Source organism: Erigeron canadensis, chromosome 4 (genome assembly GCF_010389155.1).
Source record: "Erigeron canadensis isolate Cc75 chromosome 4, C_canadensis_v1, whole genome shotgun sequence".
Lineage (NCBI taxonomy): Eukaryota > Viridiplantae > Streptophyta > Magnoliopsida > Asterales > Asteraceae > Erigeron > Erigeron canadensis.
In genome coordinates this window covers 41074271-41095348 of record NC_057764.1, presented here as the reverse complement: position 1 = coordinate 41095348, position 21078 = coordinate 41074271, and the positions used below count along the sequence as shown (strand labels likewise).

At 36.6% G+C, this 21078-nt stretch overlaps 2 protein-coding genes across 2 annotated transcripts; one reads left to right on the top strand and one right to left on the bottom strand.

The window, feature by feature from the left end:
• The first annotated feature begins 4854 nt into the window (after positions 1 to 4854).
• LOC122597628 lies at positions 4855 to 7563 on the top strand. The gene is made up of 2 exons (XM_043770203.1): positions 4855 to 4900; positions 6797 to 7563. The coding sequence occupies exons 1-2, from the start codon at positions 4855 to 4857 to the stop codon at positions 7561 to 7563; spliced, it is 813 nt and encodes a 270-aa protein (XP_043626138.1).
• Positions 7564 to 15719: 8156 nt separating this feature from the next.
• Positions 15720 to 18657, bottom strand: LOC122597745. Its single transcript, XM_043770314.1, has 5 exons — positions 18556 to 18657; positions 17925 to 18162; positions 16577 to 17786; positions 16258 to 16460; positions 15720 to 16125 (listed from the first exon to the last, which is right to left on the bottom strand). Exons 2-5 carry the CDS (start codon positions 17982 to 17984, stop codon positions 15889 to 15891), a joined length of 1710 nt encoding a protein of 569 aa, XP_043626249.1. The 5' UTR covers positions 17985 to 18162; positions 18556 to 18657; the 3' UTR covers positions 15720 to 15888.
• Between the last annotated feature and the right edge of the window lie 2421 nt (positions 18658 to 21078).

Genomic DNA, 21078 nt, shown 5'->3' with positions numbered 1-21078 from the left:
TATTACTCGTGAACATTAAAAATATGTTTTTTTAGACCCTTATCACTAATTAAATAGATCTCAAAGAATTATCAACCTCGTCATAAGTGAAAAAAAAATTTGTTTGAAGGAAAGAAACCTGTCCGGTATCCTTTAGCTTAGATACCCACATATATCACTCCCCCCTCGTACCTTTTAGCTTGGATACCTATTTATATCATCCCGTAAGATTTTAGATGTTCGGCGAAACACCTTCGCTTAGTTCTCATAAGATATGGGTACCCCCGAGTATCGAAACCCTTGTCACTTAGGGTGGGGGAGTGCCTCACCACCCCTCCCCGTTTTTTCTCCTCCTCCCCGCACTCGCTCCCTAATGACATGGATTGCTTCTCCGCCCATCCACACCCTTTTATATATAATTTATTTTCTATTTATTCATTTGAAAACTAATATAATTTAACTTAAACAATAATAATAAAAATTATTCAAAATCAGATAGTGTTAAGTTAATATTTTTATTATATAAAAATCTATCTATATATCTTGATAATAAATACAACATCACACGTTTGACACATATGACGTCCCGCCCTCCCGCTATCAATATTCTATGCGAGTATCTCCTCTCTTCTTTCTCACTCACCTGAAAAAAAGGATGACCGGAAAAAATGGCGGTAGAAAGAAACAAAGGAAGAAACAGAAAGCCACAAAAGAGAAGAAAATAAGAAAGAAGAAAAAAACGGGGGCAAAAAAAAAGAAGAAAAGAAAAATACGTTTTTCTTATAAATCAATCATCGATAACGGTCACAATAACCGCAGTGAAACCGGCACCACAGTCCCTAATCTCCTCCTCACTCTATCGGTACCAGTACCACGTGTTCCCTTAGGTACCGGACCGATACCTATTCGGTCACCGGGGCACTCCGTGCACCCTTAAGACTTACAATGTGGGCTCTAAACATCATGGGTGAAAGGTACCACTGGGTTATTGCCAAATTGATAAACCTACCATATATAGAAATTAATTTATATATATACATATATATGTAGTGAAGGGATCAAGTGAGAACCGTAAGAACTACTAAAAATCCATCTCTAAGGGCTTTTTCCTTAGAGTTAAGGGCTACACCCATACCGTATACAACCCTACCATCTCTTGGATCGCCGTCTATCAAATCCATACCATTCTCATATGCGTCCGGTGACAACCCCTTTAGAACGGATGAGAGCAACTCACGTACCGTGTCCATACGTTTTTTTAACACGTAACCATATGAATTTTTACAAAACAAAATCTTATATGTGTATATATATATATGTTTTTACCGGAGTGTTACCATATATATATATATGATCACCCAAAATACCGTATTACTTAGGGATAAGAATCCTTTAAAAATGGATCAAATTTATAGATAAGTTGGTGAGATTTAAACTTTTTGATAAAAATTAAAATTAAATAAATTTGATATTTGAATCTTAACCTTTAATTTAAAGATTAAAAATTGTCTAATTTCAGCTTTAAATTAGTTAACTCAACTTTAGAATCTTAATACATTACTTAGATACTTTTGTATATATTTGAAAAGGTTAGTCAATTATATACGTAGGCACCCCAAATACGGAAACATAAATCCCTGTTGGTTTGCTCGGAATTTGTTTTTTTTCGAACATGTGAAAAGATAAGGAAAGCTGTTAGATTTCGGGGTTGAGTGGGTTAGTCCATATACAAATAAAAGATAATATTAGTTGTGCTTAAAGTACCAAGGTGTTCCTTTTTTTATTTTGTGTGTAAGTACTATACCCCTCTTTTAAATTTTGTAATAATAATTGATACTTCATTCGTCACATTTATTCATATTGTCTATGACTCTATGATGATAGAGATAACCTTTAACCATTGATATCATGCAAATGCGGAACTAAATTTTGCTACGAATGTGGAAAAAAGGTACCATTTTGGCATCGGTTTGATATGGTCTATATATGTTGCCTGCCAACACGTTGATAGCTTCAGACTTATTTTTCTACTTGAGATGCAACTTTATAAGATCTCTTAATTATTATATATATATTGTGTTTGAAAAGAAAAAAATAGAGTGTGTGATATGATATTATAATAGTGATAATACGTGGACCAGTTGCACATGTGTGGTACATGGCATGAACGGGTAAAAAACAGAATTATCTCTGTTTTATTTGTTTGATTGTTGCATCAAATTTCCTTTCCTTTATTTATGGCACCTGATAAGAAAGATTTCATCTAGCATTATGGTTTCTGTCTTACTAGCGCTGATGGCCATGTGGTAATATATAGACGAAGATAATATATAAGATACTAATGAATGTTTTTCCCTTCAAACCTACATTATCGGTTGACTGGTTCTTATAGTATAGGTTTTGAGTGTTGTAATGAGGATTAATGTAAGTGAGTGTTGTTAAGTTAATTGCATCCATTTAGGGGACAATTATTATTTCTTAATTTTGTATGTATAGCAACACTCGATTGAGAACTGCTTCTAGGTTATTGTTTATGATTAAAAATAAAATTCCTTATCATAAAAGTAGTTGAAAATTACCATTTTTTCATTCTTCCTTGAATATTGTCGTTCTTTGAGCCGTCTTTAAAGCAAAATCGTCGATCAAACTTAATAGTATCTAATTGTTGGCTTTAGAATAAAACAATACTTGGAGTCTTACCACTTTACGTCCTTATCATATGGCCATTCCTTCAAAATGGGTTTACCGGACCAAGTATCTTCTAGATGACATAGTGGAAAGACTCCAGACAAGGTTGGTTATTAGAGGTTTTAATCAACAAGATGGTACTGATTACATGCATACTTTCTCTTCCATTGCAAAAGCAGAGGGCTTTAGTTGCCATTGCAACTAGCCAGGTACATATAGAGTTGTGCAGAATTGATTTAGTAACATATCTTAACCAAAGAAAATACATTTGGATATTCTTAAAGATGTAGGATTAACTGGTGCCAGTTGGGTTTCCTTTTCCTACTTATGCTAAATTGTCTCTAGATAAACGTCAATTACTCACTTCACCGGATGCTTATAGAAGGTTGGTTGGAAGGTTATTATACTTGTCATTAACCAGACCTTATATCTCATATGTCGTAAAATAAACTCCATATGATAGCTGCATTTCACTTGTTGAGATATCTAAAGGGAACTTAAGGTCACGGGATTTAGTGACGTAGATTGGGCTTCATGCTTGATGACAAAAAGGTCACTCACTGGTTACTGCATTTTCTTAGGACATGCTTTGGTTTATTGGATAACAAAGAAGTAGGCAACTGTCTCAAAATCATATACATAAGCAGAGTAAGCAGAGTATGGGAGTATGACAGCCGCTATCTGTGAATTATTCTGGCTTACAAACTGTTAAAGGATTTACATATACTTGTTAAGGTTTCTTTGACTTTGTTTTTTTGATAATAAAGCAGCACAACAAATAGCTGCAAATCCATGTTACCATGACAGAACCAAATACTTAGATATTGATTGCTATTTTACAAGAGACAAGGTGCATGGGGGATTTTTACAAGCCGCTTATGTTCCCAATCATTTGCAACTAGCAAACATCATGACTAAAGCTTTTGGATCTTCACAACATTCGTTTTTGAGTAGCAAGTTGGGTCTCCAAGAAGCTCCAACTTCAGTGTGGTATATAGAATATAAGTTGTTGTTTTATAACGTATAGAAAGTACAAGAGCAAGAACCGTATATAGTCAAGGTTGTTAGAGAGTTTATTAGAGTTTAAATTTTATAAAGAAATTGTCACAAATCGTCCCCGTGGTTTGTTCGATTCACATTTTCATCTTTGTACTTTTTTTTATCATTAGGTATCCCTATGCTATTCATTCTCATTACTAACCGTCCCTGCCACTAACAGCCGTCACTTTTACCCCGTTAAACCCCTCATGTATTGAACATGAGGGTATAATCGTCCATTCCATAACCACAGGGACTACTTGTGATAAAAAGATTCTAAATTATTAATTATATACGAGTATATCATGTATCTTCATGCTTATCTGTGTGTATATATGCTATATCTATCTATATCTATGTTAAGCATCATAATTAACCATTTAGTAAACCATAGATCAAAGAAATACATCAGTGAAGACACCACATACATATAAAATAATAAATGAAAACATGAACAGATGAAAACATAGATACAAATCTTTACATAACAATCATTTTGAAGAACCCTAAACTAAAAAAGGGGAATTTTTGTCTTTGAGTTTTTGGATCTTCAAAAATATCAAGTGGGTTATGGTAGCAATTGTAGTTGGTAAACGATGAAAGTGGTGTGGTAGTGGTGGTCAGACTAAACCTCAAGCGGACTAAAGTTCCGACAGGCGGCGTAATCTTTTTCTTCTTTTGATGGGTGCGACGGCTGGTTGGTGGTGGTGATGATGAAGGAGAAAGGATGACGTCGTGATTATGGCCATTGGGTGGTGGTGGTGGTGGTGGTGTGGTGCTTGTGAGAGATAAAGGTGTTGCTTCTTTTGTTGGACTCACGTAGTTGTGACCTTCACCGATCATATATCAGTCTGATATGATAATTGACAAATAATTGAAATCCTTATGTCGGTAAATATACGATGGGCGTATTTACCATTAATGACATAATATAGGGTTTCCCATTAGGTGATTAGAATTAAAGAGACTTATAATACACATCACACAAAACACCAAGGGGGCTAAGTATAAATGTTATATATATAAATATAACATAATTAAGTCATTAGTGACTAATCAATCACTAATTTCGGCTGCCCCATTATTTGTGTGTGTTTTCTCTTCTTCCCCATCTAATCCATAATCATCTTAATTTGGGAACCGATCACAATGGCACGTATGCTGAATCAACTAACAGGTTCCTCGGAATCTTCAGGTAAGTAATCATTAATCATGTTTACATTATACTAATTAATACGAATCATATTATCTCCAACATCTGGCATCAGAGCAAAGGTTTATGTTTTCTTGATTCGTATTATTATTAAAACCGAAAATGGTTTATAAAATTAAAAAACGTGATTTTAATAAACGATAATAAGGTTTTGGTTATAATTTTGATCATAAAAAGCCTCGTTTTTTCTTAAAAAATTGAAGAATCTTAATTGTGTTCTTCGTGTTCTTGATAAAACTCAACTAATTTCTTTGAGTTTGATCCTAATTACTCTAAAATTTGATAAGTAATTCGTGTTTTTCACTCGAGCTCGACCAATGGACTAAACAACTCGAATTCGATGTTAACTAAATAGCTCGAGCTCGACCTTAAGCTCATAGCTCGAGCTTGACCTCATTTAACCTCACTCGAGCTCGACCCTAAACACCCTAGTCGAACTCGACCACTAAGCTTACAAGTTGAACTCGACCACCTAACTAGTCTAGTCAAGCTCGACCTTAATCACCTAGCTCGAGCTTGACCTTACATAAGACTACTGGAGCTCGACCTCAGCTTTCTTCGAGCCCGACCTCACTCTTGCTCGAGCTCGACCTCTAGGCCGCTCCTCTTGAGCTCGACCTTATGGATACTAGTCAAGCTCAACCTTATGGACACTAGTCAAGCTCGACCTTACATTGCTTCACTAACTTACTCGAGCTCGACCATAAGCTAAACACTCGAGCTCGACCTCTAAGTTAATGCACTCGAGCTCGACCTTAGGCTCGACCTCGAGCTCAACCTAGCCTAACCTCGACCTCGACCTAGCTTAACCTCGACCTCATCTTGCACTAGTCGAACTTCGACCTAAATTGTGGTGCTAGTCGACCCTCAAGCTGGCTAAACTTCGATCATAAGTCTTGGCTAAACCACGAGCTAGTCAATTTCGACTCAAGCTAGTTGAGTTCGACCTCAAGCTAGTCGAACTCGACCGTATATTAATTTTTTGATTTAGACTTTATTCAATTCGACGTTAACTCAAGTCGTTTTTTGATTAAGTCTCTATTGAATTCGACATTAATCTTAGTCGATTTTGATTTAGTCTTTATTGAATTTGATTTTGAGTTAACCTAAGTCGTCTTTTGATTTAGTCTTTATCGAAATCTGAAATTATACGGCCTTAAAATGACAACCTTGACTTTAAAATAACCCCATAATTTTATGGTCAAATTTGTCTCTAATTTTTCAGAAATGATTTTTTTTAAGACATTTTTACCATAGTACTTTAAGGGTGAAAATTTTTGCTCGATCCCAGCCAGGGGCTCTGCCCCTTGGACCCCGCTTCCAGGGGCGCTGCCCCCGGACCCCCGTAATGCTTGGGGGCTTCGCGCTAATACATGGTTTCATTGTTTGCGCCCAAAGGTCAAATATGATTCTCGTGTTGCGTTTTCTTTCCCTTTGCATAATAAACACTTAACATATTAATTCTGCCCAAAGGTGATTTAATATGTTATGTGTGGTAAAAGGAACTCTTTTTCATGCATAAAATACACGATGCTTAATTTTGTGCCCAAAGGTCAAAAGATAAGTGTTGTGTTGCACGAACCTAAAGCTCATGTTTTTCGCTTAGATATTAGTTACTTCTGTCCAAAGGTGATGTAACATCTAAGTGGAGCCTAATTTTAGCTTATGGTTTTGGTGTTTACTATAAGCATACTTATCACTTGCTTCATTAATATAATGGTCACAGTCTCATAACTTTAGGAACATTAGGCATACTTAATTTAGTTTCATTACTCTAAGAGACCTCACTTAGTCCGCTTTACACAGCTAACTACGTCACTATAATAACCTTCTTTAACTCGTATCATAAATTCATATCTTCTTTATCTCCACTGTCAGTACCTAACTTTGGCATTGAGCCACTCACTGGCGCGAACTTCGCTTCTTGGAAGGATCAACTGATGCTGACTCTAGGCATGTTAGATTACGACCTTGCCATTCGTCAGGATGAACCTGCTGCCGTTACTGAGCAATCCACTAGGGAACATAAGGCGGCTTATGATAGATGGGAAAAGGCGAATCGCTTATCACTTATGCTGGTCAAGAACACAATCAACCTCAGCATCCGAGGAGCAATTCCTGATTCTGACAAAGTGAAGGAATACCTCAAATCTTTAGAGGATCATTTCAAGGGATCATTAAAGGCGCTGGCAAGTAACTTGATGCTGCAAATGCTTACTCTGAAATATGATGGTAGCAGTGGTGTTCGTGAACACATCATGAAGATGACTGACATGGCTAATAAGCTTAAGAGCCTTGAAATGGAAGTGTCAGATAACTTTCTTGTGCATTTCATCATGACATCCTTACCTGCTCGTTTTGACACCTTCAAAGTGAATTACAATGCTATGAAGGATAAGTGGTCAACGAGTGATCTAATTTTGATGTGTGTGCAAGAGAAGGAACGCCTCAAACTGGCACAGCCTGAGTCTGTTCATCTTACCACCACTGCTAATTCTAAGAAAAGGAAGGGTAGATCTTGTAATTTTGGTAATAAGACTGCAAATAAAGTCCCTAAGACCAATCCTGGTGCAGTTGCTTCTAGCTCTAATCCCTTGAGTGGCAAACTTCATTGTAAATTCTGTCGTGCAAATGAGCACACTTAGAAAAATTGCCCTAAATTCAAGGAATGGCTAGCTAAGAAAGGTAACGTACTTTATGCAATATTTGATTTTTTTATGACTGATGTACCTATTAATACATGGTAGGGTGACTCTGATTCTATGGTTCATGTGACCAACTCAATGCAGGGATTCCTTACAATCCAGAAGCTACCAAAGGGCCAAAGAAAGCTTAGAGTTGGAAGTGGTGATCTCTTAGATGTCGAAGCCATGGGAACTTTAATTTTACATATGAGTACCGGAAAGACTATTAGACTAGTAAATACCTTATATGTACCGAGAATTACTCGGAATCTTGTATCTATTGGTAAACTTGATCCTGAAGGTTATGTAATGATTCATGGTAGCGGCAAGATTGCTATTACTTTAAATAATGAATTGCTTGGTCGTGGTTTTTTGGATGGATTACTGTATAAATTAGAACTAGATCATAAATTTTCCCAGTCTTTGTTGTCTCTTAATGTTGATGATGTAACTAAAACAAAGACAAAATCACCTAAGAAATTGGAGAATTCCTCTATGTTGTGGCATAAACGTCTTGGCCACATCTCACAAGATCGCATGAAACGACTCGTGAAAGATGGAATCTTACCTTATCTCGATTTCAGTGATTTTGAAACATGTATTAAGTGCCTTAAAGGCAAAATGGCTAAAGGTAACAAGAAAGGAGCCACTAAGAGTTCCAACTTGTTGGAAATAATACACACTGACATTAGCGGCCCTTATTCCACATCAATCACTGGTCATACATCATTTATTACATTCATTGACGATTATTCGCGTTATATGTACCTGTATTTAATTAAGGAAAAAATCTGAGTCTTTACAAACTTTTATTGATTATAAAACTATGGTTGAAAACCAACTCGATCGTAAAATAAAAGTTGTAAGATCAGATAGGGGAGGTGAATATTATGGCAGACATACTGACATTGGTCAAGCTCCTGGTTCTTTCCATAATTATTGCAAAGACCATGGCATTATCAACCAATACACCATGCTTGGTTCTCCTCAACAAAATGGTGTTGCTGAAAAGAGAAACCGAATCTTAATGGATATGGTGAGAAGTATGCTTGCCAACACCAACTTACCTAATTTCATTTGGACTAAGGCCTTAAAAACAGCCGTTCATATACTCAATAGGGTTCCATCCAAATCTGTCCCTAAAACTCCTCATGAGATTTGGACAGGTAAGAAACCAAGTCTAGCATATATGAAAGTATGGGGCTGTCCTGCCGAAGCTAAAATCTATAACCCAAACCTAAAGAAACTGGACCCTAAAACCATTACATGTTTCTTTGTTGGTTATCCAGATAACTCAAAAGGTTATCGGTTTTACTGTCCTACCCATACTACTACCATCACTGACACGCAACATGCTACTTTTCTTGAGAACTCAGAGATCAGTGGGAGCACGACAAATCATAACTTGGATTTGCATGAAGTACAAGATGCGGGGGGAAACCACTCGTCGGTTATTAGTCCTCTGATAATTCCTCTTGTACCCAACGCTGCTCAAACCACTGATCAACCTTCTCCTAATCACAACGCTGCTAATATCAATGATCCTCCTTCTCCTAATCAGAATCCTCCTCCTAATCATAATGTTGATGTTGCGAATAATGAAGGACCTTCCGTTACAGAACCTGAAATTCAGCTTAGAAGATCATCCAGGCAACGAAGGGCCACAAATTTTGATGATTATGTCACCTTCTTAGCTGAAGATGAGGACATTGGAAAGCTTACTGATCCTACCTCTTATCAAGAAGCCATTAATAGTGACCAAGCCTCTAAATGGAATGACGCCATGATTGAGGAGCTTAATTCCATGAAACATAATGACGTTTGGGATTTGGTTGAACTTCCTGAAGGATCCAAACCAACAGGTTGTAAATGGGTCTTCAAAACCAAACTAGACCCGAATGGAAATGTTGAACACTATAAGGCTAGACTGGTTGCAAAAGGCTATACTCAAAAGGCTGGAATTGATTATCAAGAGACCTTTTCTCCTGTGTCTCGTAAAGATTCCCTAAGGATCTTCATGGCACTAGTAGCTCATTTTGATCTTGAGTTACATCAGATGGATGTCAAGACCGCTTTTCTTAATGGAGACTTGGAAGAAGACGTATACATGTGGCAGCCTGAAGGATTCATTCCAAAAGGTAAAGAGCACATGGTCTGCAAGTTGAAGAAGTCCATATATGGGTTGAAACAAGCGACACATCAATGGTACCTTAAGTTCGATGAAGTCATGAAAGGACAAGATTTCTTAAAGAATCCAGTGGATCAATGCACCTATCTCAAGATCAGTGGGAGTAACTTCATAATCCTCGTTTTGTACGTAGATGACATCCTACTTGCAAGTAACAACTTGGATATGCTGCATGAAACGAAGCGCATGCTTTCGCAGAATTTTGAAATGAAAGATCTCGGTGATGCCTCTTATGTCATAGGTATCGAAATACACCGGGATAGGCGTAATGGTGTTCTGGGTCTTTCTCAAAGGGCCTATATTGACCGTATTCTGGAACGCTATAAAATGCAGGACTGCTCGCCCATTGTAGCTCCAGTAGTTAAAGGAGACGTATTCGGTTCTTTCCAAACCCCGAGGACTGAGATTGAAAAGGAGCAGATGAGGGTGATACCTTATGCATCTGTAGTTGGGAGCATTATGTATGCTCAAGTCTGCACTCGACCAGATATCGCTTACATCGCCGGTATGCTAGGACGTTATTTGTCTAATCCTGGATTGGCACACTGGAAAGCGGCTAAAAAGGTTCTACGATATCTGCAAGGGACCAAAGACTACAAACTAACTTTAGAAGGAGTGATGACTTAGAAGTAGTAGGATATTCAGATTCCGATTTTGCTAAAAGCAAGGAAGATAAGAAATCTACTTCTGGATATATTTTCATGTTAGCTGGCGGACCTATCTCTTGGCGGAGTCATAAACAGAAACTGACTGCAAGGTCCACCATGATGGCTGAATATATTGCCGTTTACAATGCCACTTGTCATGGGATGTTGTTAAGGAACCTTGTCAGTGGACTTAAAATTGTCAATTCTATTTCTAGACCATTGAAGCTTTATTGTGATAACTCAGCTGCCGTAACTTTTTCGAACAGTAACAGTTCGACTGGCGCTGGACTGTACCTCGATACAAAGTATCTGTTTGTACGCGAACGGGTTGAGGAAAATGTTCTTTGTATTGAGTACATAAGTACAAATGATATGCTAGCGGATCCGATGACCAAAGGTCTTCCTCCTAATATCTTCATAGGACATGTGTCGAAGATGGGGCTCACAAAAGATTTAATTTGATAGCATATTGTACTTGTTGGGTCATTATATTTAATAAAATTTTCCTCTGTATTCAGATTTTGTTTGTCTATTATTTACATTCAGCATGCTTATTGGTGTATAGACATTATTGTAACAAAATTTATCTTAGTCAATTGATCATTGCCTATTTAGTTTTGAATTTTGAGTCATAGTTTGACTAGTGGGGGTCCTGAGTTGATGTTCTTTTCTACGACTGTACTTATTTGCTATGATTTCGGTTTAAAACAAAATGAGTATTATCCCAGCCGGATTAACTGTGATACTCATAGATAAATGATCGCTTGGTCAAGTGGGAGAATGTTGGACTCACGTAGTTGTGACCTTCACCGATCATATCTCAGTCCGATATGATAATTGACAAATAATTGAAATCCTTATGTCGGTAAATATACGATGGGCGTATTTACCATTAATGACATAATATAGGGTTTCCCATTAGGTGATTAGAATTAAAGAGACTTATAATACACATCACACAAAACACCAAGGGGGCTAAGTATAAATGTTATATATAAATATAACATAATTAAGTCATTAGTGACTAATCAATCACTAATTTCGGCTGCACCATTATTTGTGTGTGTTTTCTCTTCTTCCCCATCTAATCCATAGTCATCTTAATTTGGGAACCGATCACAATGGCACGTATGCTGAATTAACTAACAAGTTCCTCAGGATCTTCAGGTAAGTAATCATTAATCATGTTTACATTATATTAATTAATACGAATCATATTATCTCCAACATCTTTTTCATCCTTTAACAAATCTGCCATTAAAATCCACACTTGAGTTTCTCATTTTAGGAAAAACCCACTTCACTTAGCTGTTGCTGATTATTCGGTGAACTTGATGATGTATACTTGCTAGCAGGTATTTGATACATTTGTGTATAAAAGGTCTATATATAAAGGGAATATGTTGGTTGTTCCAAGTTGTAGACGATTAACTATTCCAATTTATTAGAAATATATGTTCCTAGGGAAAATAAATGTATGCCGACTTTCATTTTTTCATAGTTAATCATCAATTCTAATATATTAAAAAAGGGTGGATTCATTTATGAGCAATAAAAGGATATAGTATGGCTATCAGTGTTGTTCGTCTGTAAATCTCATTGTTTTTGTTTGGATTTGTATGTGTCTAAGAAAACATGAGAAATGAAAAAAAGGTCCGTTTATTTTTATTTGGGGTTGATGAAGAAGAAGACTCTTGTTAGAAAAAGACCAAAATACCCTCATGTGCATTGCACATGAGGGGTTTAAGGGGGCAAAAATGACGGCTGTTAGTGGCAGGGACGATTGGTAATGAGAATGAATAGCATAAGGATACCTAATGATAAAAAAAACATAAAGATGAAAATGCGAATCAAACAAACCACATGGATGATTTGTGATAATTTCTCAATTTTATAATAGGTGGTTAAGTATATAGATATAGATAGATATAATTAGCATTAGTTTTTCAGCTTTATATGTACTTGTAATTGTAAATCATTTCTTAATTAATCAAATACATCAATTATTCCCAAATTCTGTTTCTTCCTAAAATTCTACATTTCATTTCCAAACGGTTAACTAAATCAAGAAAATCCTTAAGGTTTATCAGGTTTTGAAGGCCAAGTTGGTAACTTCTTTGAATCAGAATCTTAGGATTTCGTTTGTAAACAATCTATTTGTGGACATAATGGGGTTTAACCGTAAGGATGGTAAAGGGGTACCCATGGCAAAGGATATACTAAAAGGGTTGTCTCCAATCAAGCTCAAACTCTTCCTGGTAATTATAAGTAAGGTTGAGAAACTCGAGATCGGATCGGCGAGGAGGGGAGTCATGATTTTTAAAAATTCGGATCGGATCGGAGAAAAAATCAGGTTGAGTTTTTTTATATATAAAGTAATAAAACTATTACTTTTTGTATTTATATGTAAAATACTTCAAACTTAAATATAATTGTTTGAAAAAATTAATAAAATAGTTCAAATCGTGAAATTTAAACATAATATAAGTTAATATATGTGTTGATATACCTCTTAATTATGATATTAACTTTTTGAACTTTTATGAAAGTTTATAAGTTGGAGGACTTTTAAAACTAAAGAAGTTGTAAGAGGGGCTAATTGTATATATAAAAAAAAGAAAGGGGTATAAAGTAAAACATGTCATTATGTAAGAAAGTAAAACAAATTTAGGGTAACAAGTTTATCCATTCGTGTTGTCATTTTTACTCTCTCTATTTTACTGTACATATATCTATGTATATGTATGTCTCACCATTACCAAAAATCACACCCTTTCCTTTCATATAATAATAGCAGTCATCCTTTCCTTATTTCTCTTCTTTTTACCCGATCTGACTTTTGAACTACAATCTTTTTGGCCAGAGTTTACCCTTTTTGGCCGGAAGTTGGCCGTTGACCGATGTTGACCGTCGTTTGCCGATTTTTATGGCCGGTCCAGTAGACTCTGACTCGTAGAGGTGCCGATCCACGATTCGATTCCGGAAAATCGGCTGGATTGGCCGAGTTTTACAACCTTCATTTTAAGACATGTAAGTTGTTTGCATAGGTTGTCTCGGGTAAGAAGATGAGGTTCCTACTCTTGAATCCTTCCTGTTTTGAAAATTGTCTCAATAAAAGATGGTGATTGTACGTAGGAGTAGGGGTGTCAATGGATGGATATGGATTGGATCATCATCAAATCCATTAGTAATCCAACTTAAATGGATCATGATCCGATCCGTGATCCAACATAATGAATTGTGATCCAATTCATATCCAAATAATTTTAAATAGATGGATCATCATTCGCATCGATCCATTAATTTTTTTCAAATAATTTTTATTTTTTAGGTAAATGAAATTTACTTTCTAGAAACTAACGAAACGTTTAGTAAGGGAAAACCTTTGGTGCCCCCGTCACCCGTGTCCCCAGTTACCTCGACTTAGTCACCACTCACCCCAGTCACCTCAGCCCATGCCCCCGGTAACCTGTGTCATGGTCACGGGTGCCCCCGGTGACCCGTGTCTCGGTCACGGGTGCTTCTGGAGACCCGTGTTCCGGTCACGGGGCCCCCGATTAAAGGTGTCCCCGTCCAATGGTGCCTTTGGTGACCCGTGCCCCGATCACCAAGGGAACCATTGACCGGGGGCACCCGGGGCACGGATCACCAGGGGCATCTTGTCCTGGGGACCCGTGACCGGGACACGGGTCACGAGGGGCATGTTTGACCGGGGGCACCCGGGCCGGGGGCATGTTTGACAGGGGACACCCTTGACCGGGACACGGGTCACCAGGGGCATGTTTGACCGGGGGCACCCGGGCCACGGGTCACTAGGGGGCACCCGTGACCGAAACACGGGTCACTAGAGGCACCCGTGACCGAGACACGGGTCACGGGAGCACCATTCAAATTTGGTGATATATCAATCTGGATCGATCTGGATGGATCACGGATCGATCCAAATATTTAAATGGATAAATGGAGCAATCCATTGGATTGTTAAATGAATTAATGGATATTATTTTTGATCCAATAAGTGCTATAAATGGATTGGATCGGGTCGGATTTGGATCAATGTCCAATTCCATTGCCACCCCTACGTAGGAGTTTGATTTCCATCACATTATTTTGGCTAAGGTGAATGACGTGGATGTCATCTGTAATTTGTTTCATAAGATCCGAATGATGGGATGTGATGAGGTTATATTGATTACCAAAAAATATATACAAATAAAGAAACATATACTGATGATCATATCTTTACTAATTATGAGGTTGGTATTCACCATGTTGGCGGAAGGTGGGTATGGATAGAAATGGGTACTGATGATCATATCTTTACTTACCCGAACGCAGTAGTAGCTCAAAGGTAAAGCAAGTGAAGCAAGAGCTTTAGGCCTCAAGTATCCAAAGGCCTCATATTTTTCTAGTTATGCATATAATTATGTAAAAACGGGAATTAAAGAACTTAAGTTTTATCAACTAAGTAACAAGTGTTCCAACGGATACAAGTTTATACGTAAAAGCTTAACTTATGTAGAAAAATTTATATGGTTAAACGTTACATAAAAGATGAAATGAAACTACAATTCTATTGATTACAAGTGTTCATCTCAAATTATTGTTCAAAACTTGTCAAAATTTCTGCATTTAATTAAATTGAAAAATTTAACCTTTGTTTAAGATACCAATAGTATTGTTACTCGAAAGGCCCCGTTAATAAGAATTTGCTTTAGGCTTCCAAATTCATTGAGCCGCCACTGCCCAAACGGTTATGCTAAATACTATATATTCTGAGTTTAAACAAGTGACTAAAGATTATACTCCAGAAGAGCGCTTTGTATGGTTAGATTCAGTGGATCTTCCACTACCTGCGTGGTCACCCAATGCTAATGCTTTGAAGAAATTGGGAGGTTTGTGGAATGTGTATGTTAACATGGACAGGACGGTCCAATATCTCATTGTAAAGTTTCCGTGCTCAGCGAGTCCATGTCCCGCATAGAAGAAATAGTTGTGGCTATGTTAAATGGAAAATCATATGATGTTTTCGTTGAAGAGATTGCATATTGGGCCCTTTGTTTTATAAAGCTTGGGTATGATAGCTCAGAGAATTAGAATTACAAGTTAGGTGGTTCAGGATATTAAAAGGGCATACGGATCATGTCAGGTCCATTTTTGGGCTAGGTTAGGTCATTATTATAGTAGATCAAAGTCAAACCCATAATTAGTATTGGTATTAAAGTTTATATAGTTATTCAGTTTGCATATATATAATAGAAAAGTAACCCCATCCCCATCACTGGGCACATAAGCTCAGTTAATTAAGAGTTGAACACACATGCTCTTTATACATAAAACTATTACTACTATATTCCTAATTCATCAAAGTACTAAGATAGCTCCTCACAGTTCAAATATATGATCAAAGAGAATATATAGCATCACAATGCTCATAACAATGAAAGACATCTAATCCCCCGGTCGATTTTGTTGAACAGGTAGCTCCAAATTCCTCTGTGTGGTCCCAACCGGAATTAACGAAACACAGAGTCCGGTTACAAGCATTTTGGCCTCATAAAGCAGAAATGGGAGCATGTAGCCACTTTCATGAATTATGCTAGATATGATTGGCCACACCGTCCCCCGGGTGTTACCTAGCGCCGTCGCCACCAAAACTCCGGTTGTTCTTAATGTTGTCGGAAAAGCCTGCAATATTTCACCGTATACACTTGGTATAAATTATGTAAGGTATAGGCAAAGTATATATATGCATTTCTTAGGAATTAGGATATCTTTAAAATGAGAAAGTTATAGCATTTATCTTTTGAGATGACATACCTCTGTGGAATAAATCTGAACCAATACAAAGCTCGACCACATAAACATGCGGGCTAAAAACATTAAAATCAGAGTCAACACTTTGCCTTGAAAGAACATTATAAGAAATATCACAAATGCTCCTGCCACCAGAAGGATTATGATTGAAAATTTGCGTTCAAACTTATTCAACATAATAGCTGCAATTATAAGCCCAGGGATCTCTGTAAAATTGAAAAAATAAAACCAAATATTGACTGATTAATGATAAATACTCTGGTAAAATCAATTACAAAGATAAAACAAAAAACTGAATGTATGAAAAGTTAGGTAAGGTTACCCGCCAAGCTAATGATAAAAACATTGCGCAAAGGCCAAGAATTCTTGAAATCTTTGGCAGTAAAAAGTGAGCCAGGGCTTGATTGGAACGTCAGGAGCACAAATTCATAGTAATTGAACGTGTTAAAAAAATACAATACCCAGATTAATAATGTTGTGCGCCTCCACCTTGGTGATAAAATCGAGGTTATGCTATGTGAACCGCTTCCAAAAGAAGAAGAAAACGGCAACTGAGGTACCATTATATGAATTTCATTCTCATCATTCTGTCTCTCATCATCATTCACATCGTTAAATCCCTCATCATGAATGGAATGAATTTCATTCTCATCATTCTGCCTCTCATCATCATTCACATCATTGAATCTCTCATCATGAATGGTACGAATTTCATTCTCGTCATTCTGCCTCTCATCATCATTCACATCATTAGATCTCTCATCGTGAATAGTATGAATTTCATTCTCATCATTCTGCCTCTCATCATCATTTACAATATTAAGTCTCTCATCTTGAATGGTAGAAATTTCATTCGCATCATTAACTCTCTCATCATCATTCTCATCATTATGTCTCTCATCATGCTCATCATCGAATATCTCAGTCAAAGAATTAGTTCTTTCTGGTGAATACATAGAAATGTCAGCAGAATTGTGAGCACTTTCTTCTAAATGGCCAAGAAAGTCACCAGTGACAGATTCAAGAGGATTTTGACCTGTATTGGCAGAATTATCATCATTGACTATATCTGTTTGAGCCAAAGTACCCAAATTGTTACGAGTACTTCGTGGTGAACCATCAAAAACAGAACCAGTTTCTTGAGAATCAAAATCATTTGGATTGGCATAACTTTTATTTAAGAGAGGAAGGGTTAGAGTTGAGTCGGTTGAATCCTCATGATTTATTGACGGTGAACTAATGCCATGCCCGACGTGGGCCTCCTCTAGTCTCTCTAGAGGTCCACGTGTTCTTACGGGCTGATCTATACCCACATTGGAAGTTACTTGATCATAAATGAGCGTGCGTTCAGGTAGTTTTCTACTATTGATGGCAGCTCCTGCTACCAAGACAAAATGTGCAGCAACCACTCGTCCTTGTTCACAAAGAAATCTAGGAGATTCAGGTACCAACCAAATGAGACATGATGCAGCAAAATGGGGAGCTATAGCTGCTCCCATTAGCCATCTCCAACTATAATTGGGGATTATCAACTGCAAATAAAAATGAAAGGAAAAAAAATTCAAAGACCACAATATTTAATAATAGAAGATTTTGGGTCAAATATATTTTTTAAAAAACAAGACTATGATGATCCTACAGAAACATGTAATCATAGTTTTATGTCGTACCCAAACAAGAAGAGCTTGCACTATCGTTCCGAATGTATAGAAGCCTGAAAACGCAACCATCCAAATTCCTTGATTTGGGGTTGGAAGAAATTCCTCGAACCATGTGTAATATATGTGCCCCCCTCCGAGACCCAAGCCAAAGATAGCTCGAACAAGCAGGAGCCATTTATAAGTGAAAGTTTTAATACTTATGAAGCCAGCTATAACAGCAACTATAGACGCACCAATTATCCCTTTCCTGAAACAGAATTGCTAGGTTGTGAACTTGTATGGAGAAGTGGCCTTCAGATATCACATATCGATAAAAGTGGCAAACTAGGTCCTTGTTCATAAATTCAATTACTTTTTAACCATAAATAATTTGTTGGAAAGTAAATCACTAATATCAAGGTTGAACCCTAATTTATGAATCACAAGTAAAAAACTCCAAACTAAACTGCTGTAATTTAAACCTAAAACAACCAGACACAGAACAAGAGAATTTTATTGTATGAACATGATAAGTAATAACACCAACAGAAATCAACAAATTGTTAACTTTAGCATTTTAGTGTGAAGATTGTATAGTATATATTAGTATAGTATAGTTGCAGAGCTAATAGATTTTTCAGAAAAGGCGCAGAATTCTTACTTTCTTAGGTAGTGGATGATGATTTTAACATGGCATCTAATAATTTTAGCATAAAAGCAATCAAAATATGTTTTCTTTTTCTAATGTGGTGTGGTAAGTATACAGAGGCTGGTGATTTTCAATATGTTTGTACTTAGAACAAGAAAGTTGGATCAAGCCAACTTTTTGACTCTGATTTATCCAATCATATAAAACAAAAAAGTTGGACTACTTCAGGCTTCAGCTGTTAGATTTGACCCTGTTTTGACTTTTGAGTTTTGACCATATCTTGGCCCAACTTATATGACAATAATGAATAAAGTTGGACCAACCCAGCTCTTTGACACTATATTGACCCAACTCATATTAAACAAGAAAGCATTACCAATCGAACCTTTATACCCTGGTTTGGCCCAAATTTTGTACCTTTTTTTAGCCCAACTCATATCAAACAAGAAAGTAGAAGTAATCAAAAATTTTGACTCTGTTTTGGCCCAACTTTTGACCAGTTTATAAAGTGAAAACATTTATGATTTTACATCTATAAGGCTATCTCCAATGCTAAGGATGTTTTTAGGCATCCTTCAGCTACCACATCACATCCTTACAAATCCTTAAAATCCTTTAATTTTACCTCCAACCATACAAACATCCGTACATATCCTTACATCTTCCACATCATTACCCATTAATATAGGTAAAAGGCTATGGACATCCAAAACCATATCCTTGGTGAAGGATATATAGGTTATGGACAAGCAAGGACAAACATGCTTCAATGCTATGGACAAGAAAGAACAAGAATGGATCTCGACGGATGTGCACAAATTTCTCAATTGGAGATAGCCTAAGCATGTTATAGGAAACCTTAAAAAGCTCATACACTTGCTAATGATCATTGATCACACGGTATATATCTAAATTATTGTAGATATTCATCCTCCAATATGTGCATACATAAACACACAGAAACAGTGATAGACAGGTAGGAGTATCCACTGTGTTAAAGTTAGAAATAAATGACAGAATCTAAATTGAATTTAACTTATGATCATATTAAGCTCAATTGAAAATAACAGTTGGTCAACCCAAGCCGACTGACCCATTTATGAGGTACCTGACTTTGGCAATTTACCCAACCTGATCAAATTTGTGCATTATATGCCACATATGGATATATATCTCAAATCATGCATCTACAAGTTATCTAGCATGTTATACGATTTGTCTTCGAATAAGCAACATATAAAAGCTTCTATAGTTACGGAGTTACCCACACATTAACACAGAAATGAATTCCAACGAATATATACTAGATTTCCAGCATATGCATACTTTCATACATAAACACACACATATATGCACATAAATACATTCATACACAATAAAATATATAGATGCTTGCAGAGGAACTTACTTTCTTCCATAGCAATCGGATATGTATCCCCAGAAGCATGACCCAACCAATAATCCAACATAAGTGACAACTGATATCAAATTTACTTGAGTCGGAGTGAGACTCATTTCAGACTGGATCCGTAGTCCAATAAAAGTAAGCAGCATCATCTCCATGGCTTCTGCTATCGAGCCCAATCCAGCATAAGCAAGCAGATAAAGCTGGTATTTCCCAATGCCAATTGCAGATAAAGCTTGATCAAGTGTATAAGTAGCTCCCTGTCCTTCAGCCATCTGAATAAACACAATATACAAAACATGCGATGAGTTACGCATTATATACACAACATGAGGTCGAATATCACACAATCGCTAATTCTGTTGCTGCTAGCTAGCTAACAATGTATTAACCAACTTGCATTGAAGTAACAGTTTTGCGATACGCATTTTACACAATGATAATTCTACTACTAAAAACCAATTGAACTAATCAATGAAGTAAACATGTAGTTTGATGAATTTGGTACTGCCCAGCAGTTTAACAAACATATTTCAAAGATTTAGAGGATTTTTTTTGTTGCTGAAAGCAATAAATTAATTTAGTGAATCGCTTTGGCAAAACTTTCAGATTCATCTCTTTGCACATATACACAATGTAGCTACAATACAATGTCATGGTCTCAAAAATAATGAACGACATATAATACGAGTACAATTCTAAATGTAGCTAAAATAGCCTTGAATATATATACTAGAAGTTAAAAAATGTAAATAACTCAAGTATATCAATTAATCACTGTAGAAAAGAAAAAACTACTAGTGTATTAAGCATTAGTTAGTAGAAAGGGATCACTTCATTAAATTAATCTATTTTAATGATATGATGATTTATCATTGGTTAAATAATACGAGTAGCTTAAGTTAGGGCATTAAATAGTAAATTATCCATAATTAACTAATTAATCAAAAACAGAAACATCAATTCTATCTCCTTCTTCACGTCGTCACACTTTTCCTAACAATTTTCCACCGTTTCTCCGGTAACACTAACACAACAACTTTCTACCGTTTCTCCGGTCAACACTCACAAACCACCCACGGCGACCACCGTGCTTACCGGCCACACACACACTATCAGAAACACGCAAA

Coding starts and splice junctions, on each gene's coding strand:
- LOC122597745 (XM_043770314.1), bottom strand. CDS start 17,984: ATGGTTGCGTTTTCAGGCTTCTATACATTCGGAACGATAGTGCAAGCT. Junction 17,787..17,924: donor TGCAAGCTCTTCTTGTTTGG/GTACGACATAAA, acceptor TTTTATTTGCAG/TTGATAATCCCCAATTATAG. Junction 16,461..16,576: donor TTTTATCATTAGCTTGGCGG/GTAACCTTACCT, acceptor TCAATTTTACAG/AGATCCCTGGGCTTATAATT.
- LOC122597628 (XM_043770203.1), top strand. CDS start 4,855: ATGGCACGTATGCTGAATCAACTAACAGGTTCCTCGGAATCTTCAG. Junction 4,901..6,796: donor AGGTTCCTCGGAATCTTCAG/GTAAGTAATCAT, acceptor CTCCACTGTCAG/TACCTAACTTTGGCATTGAG.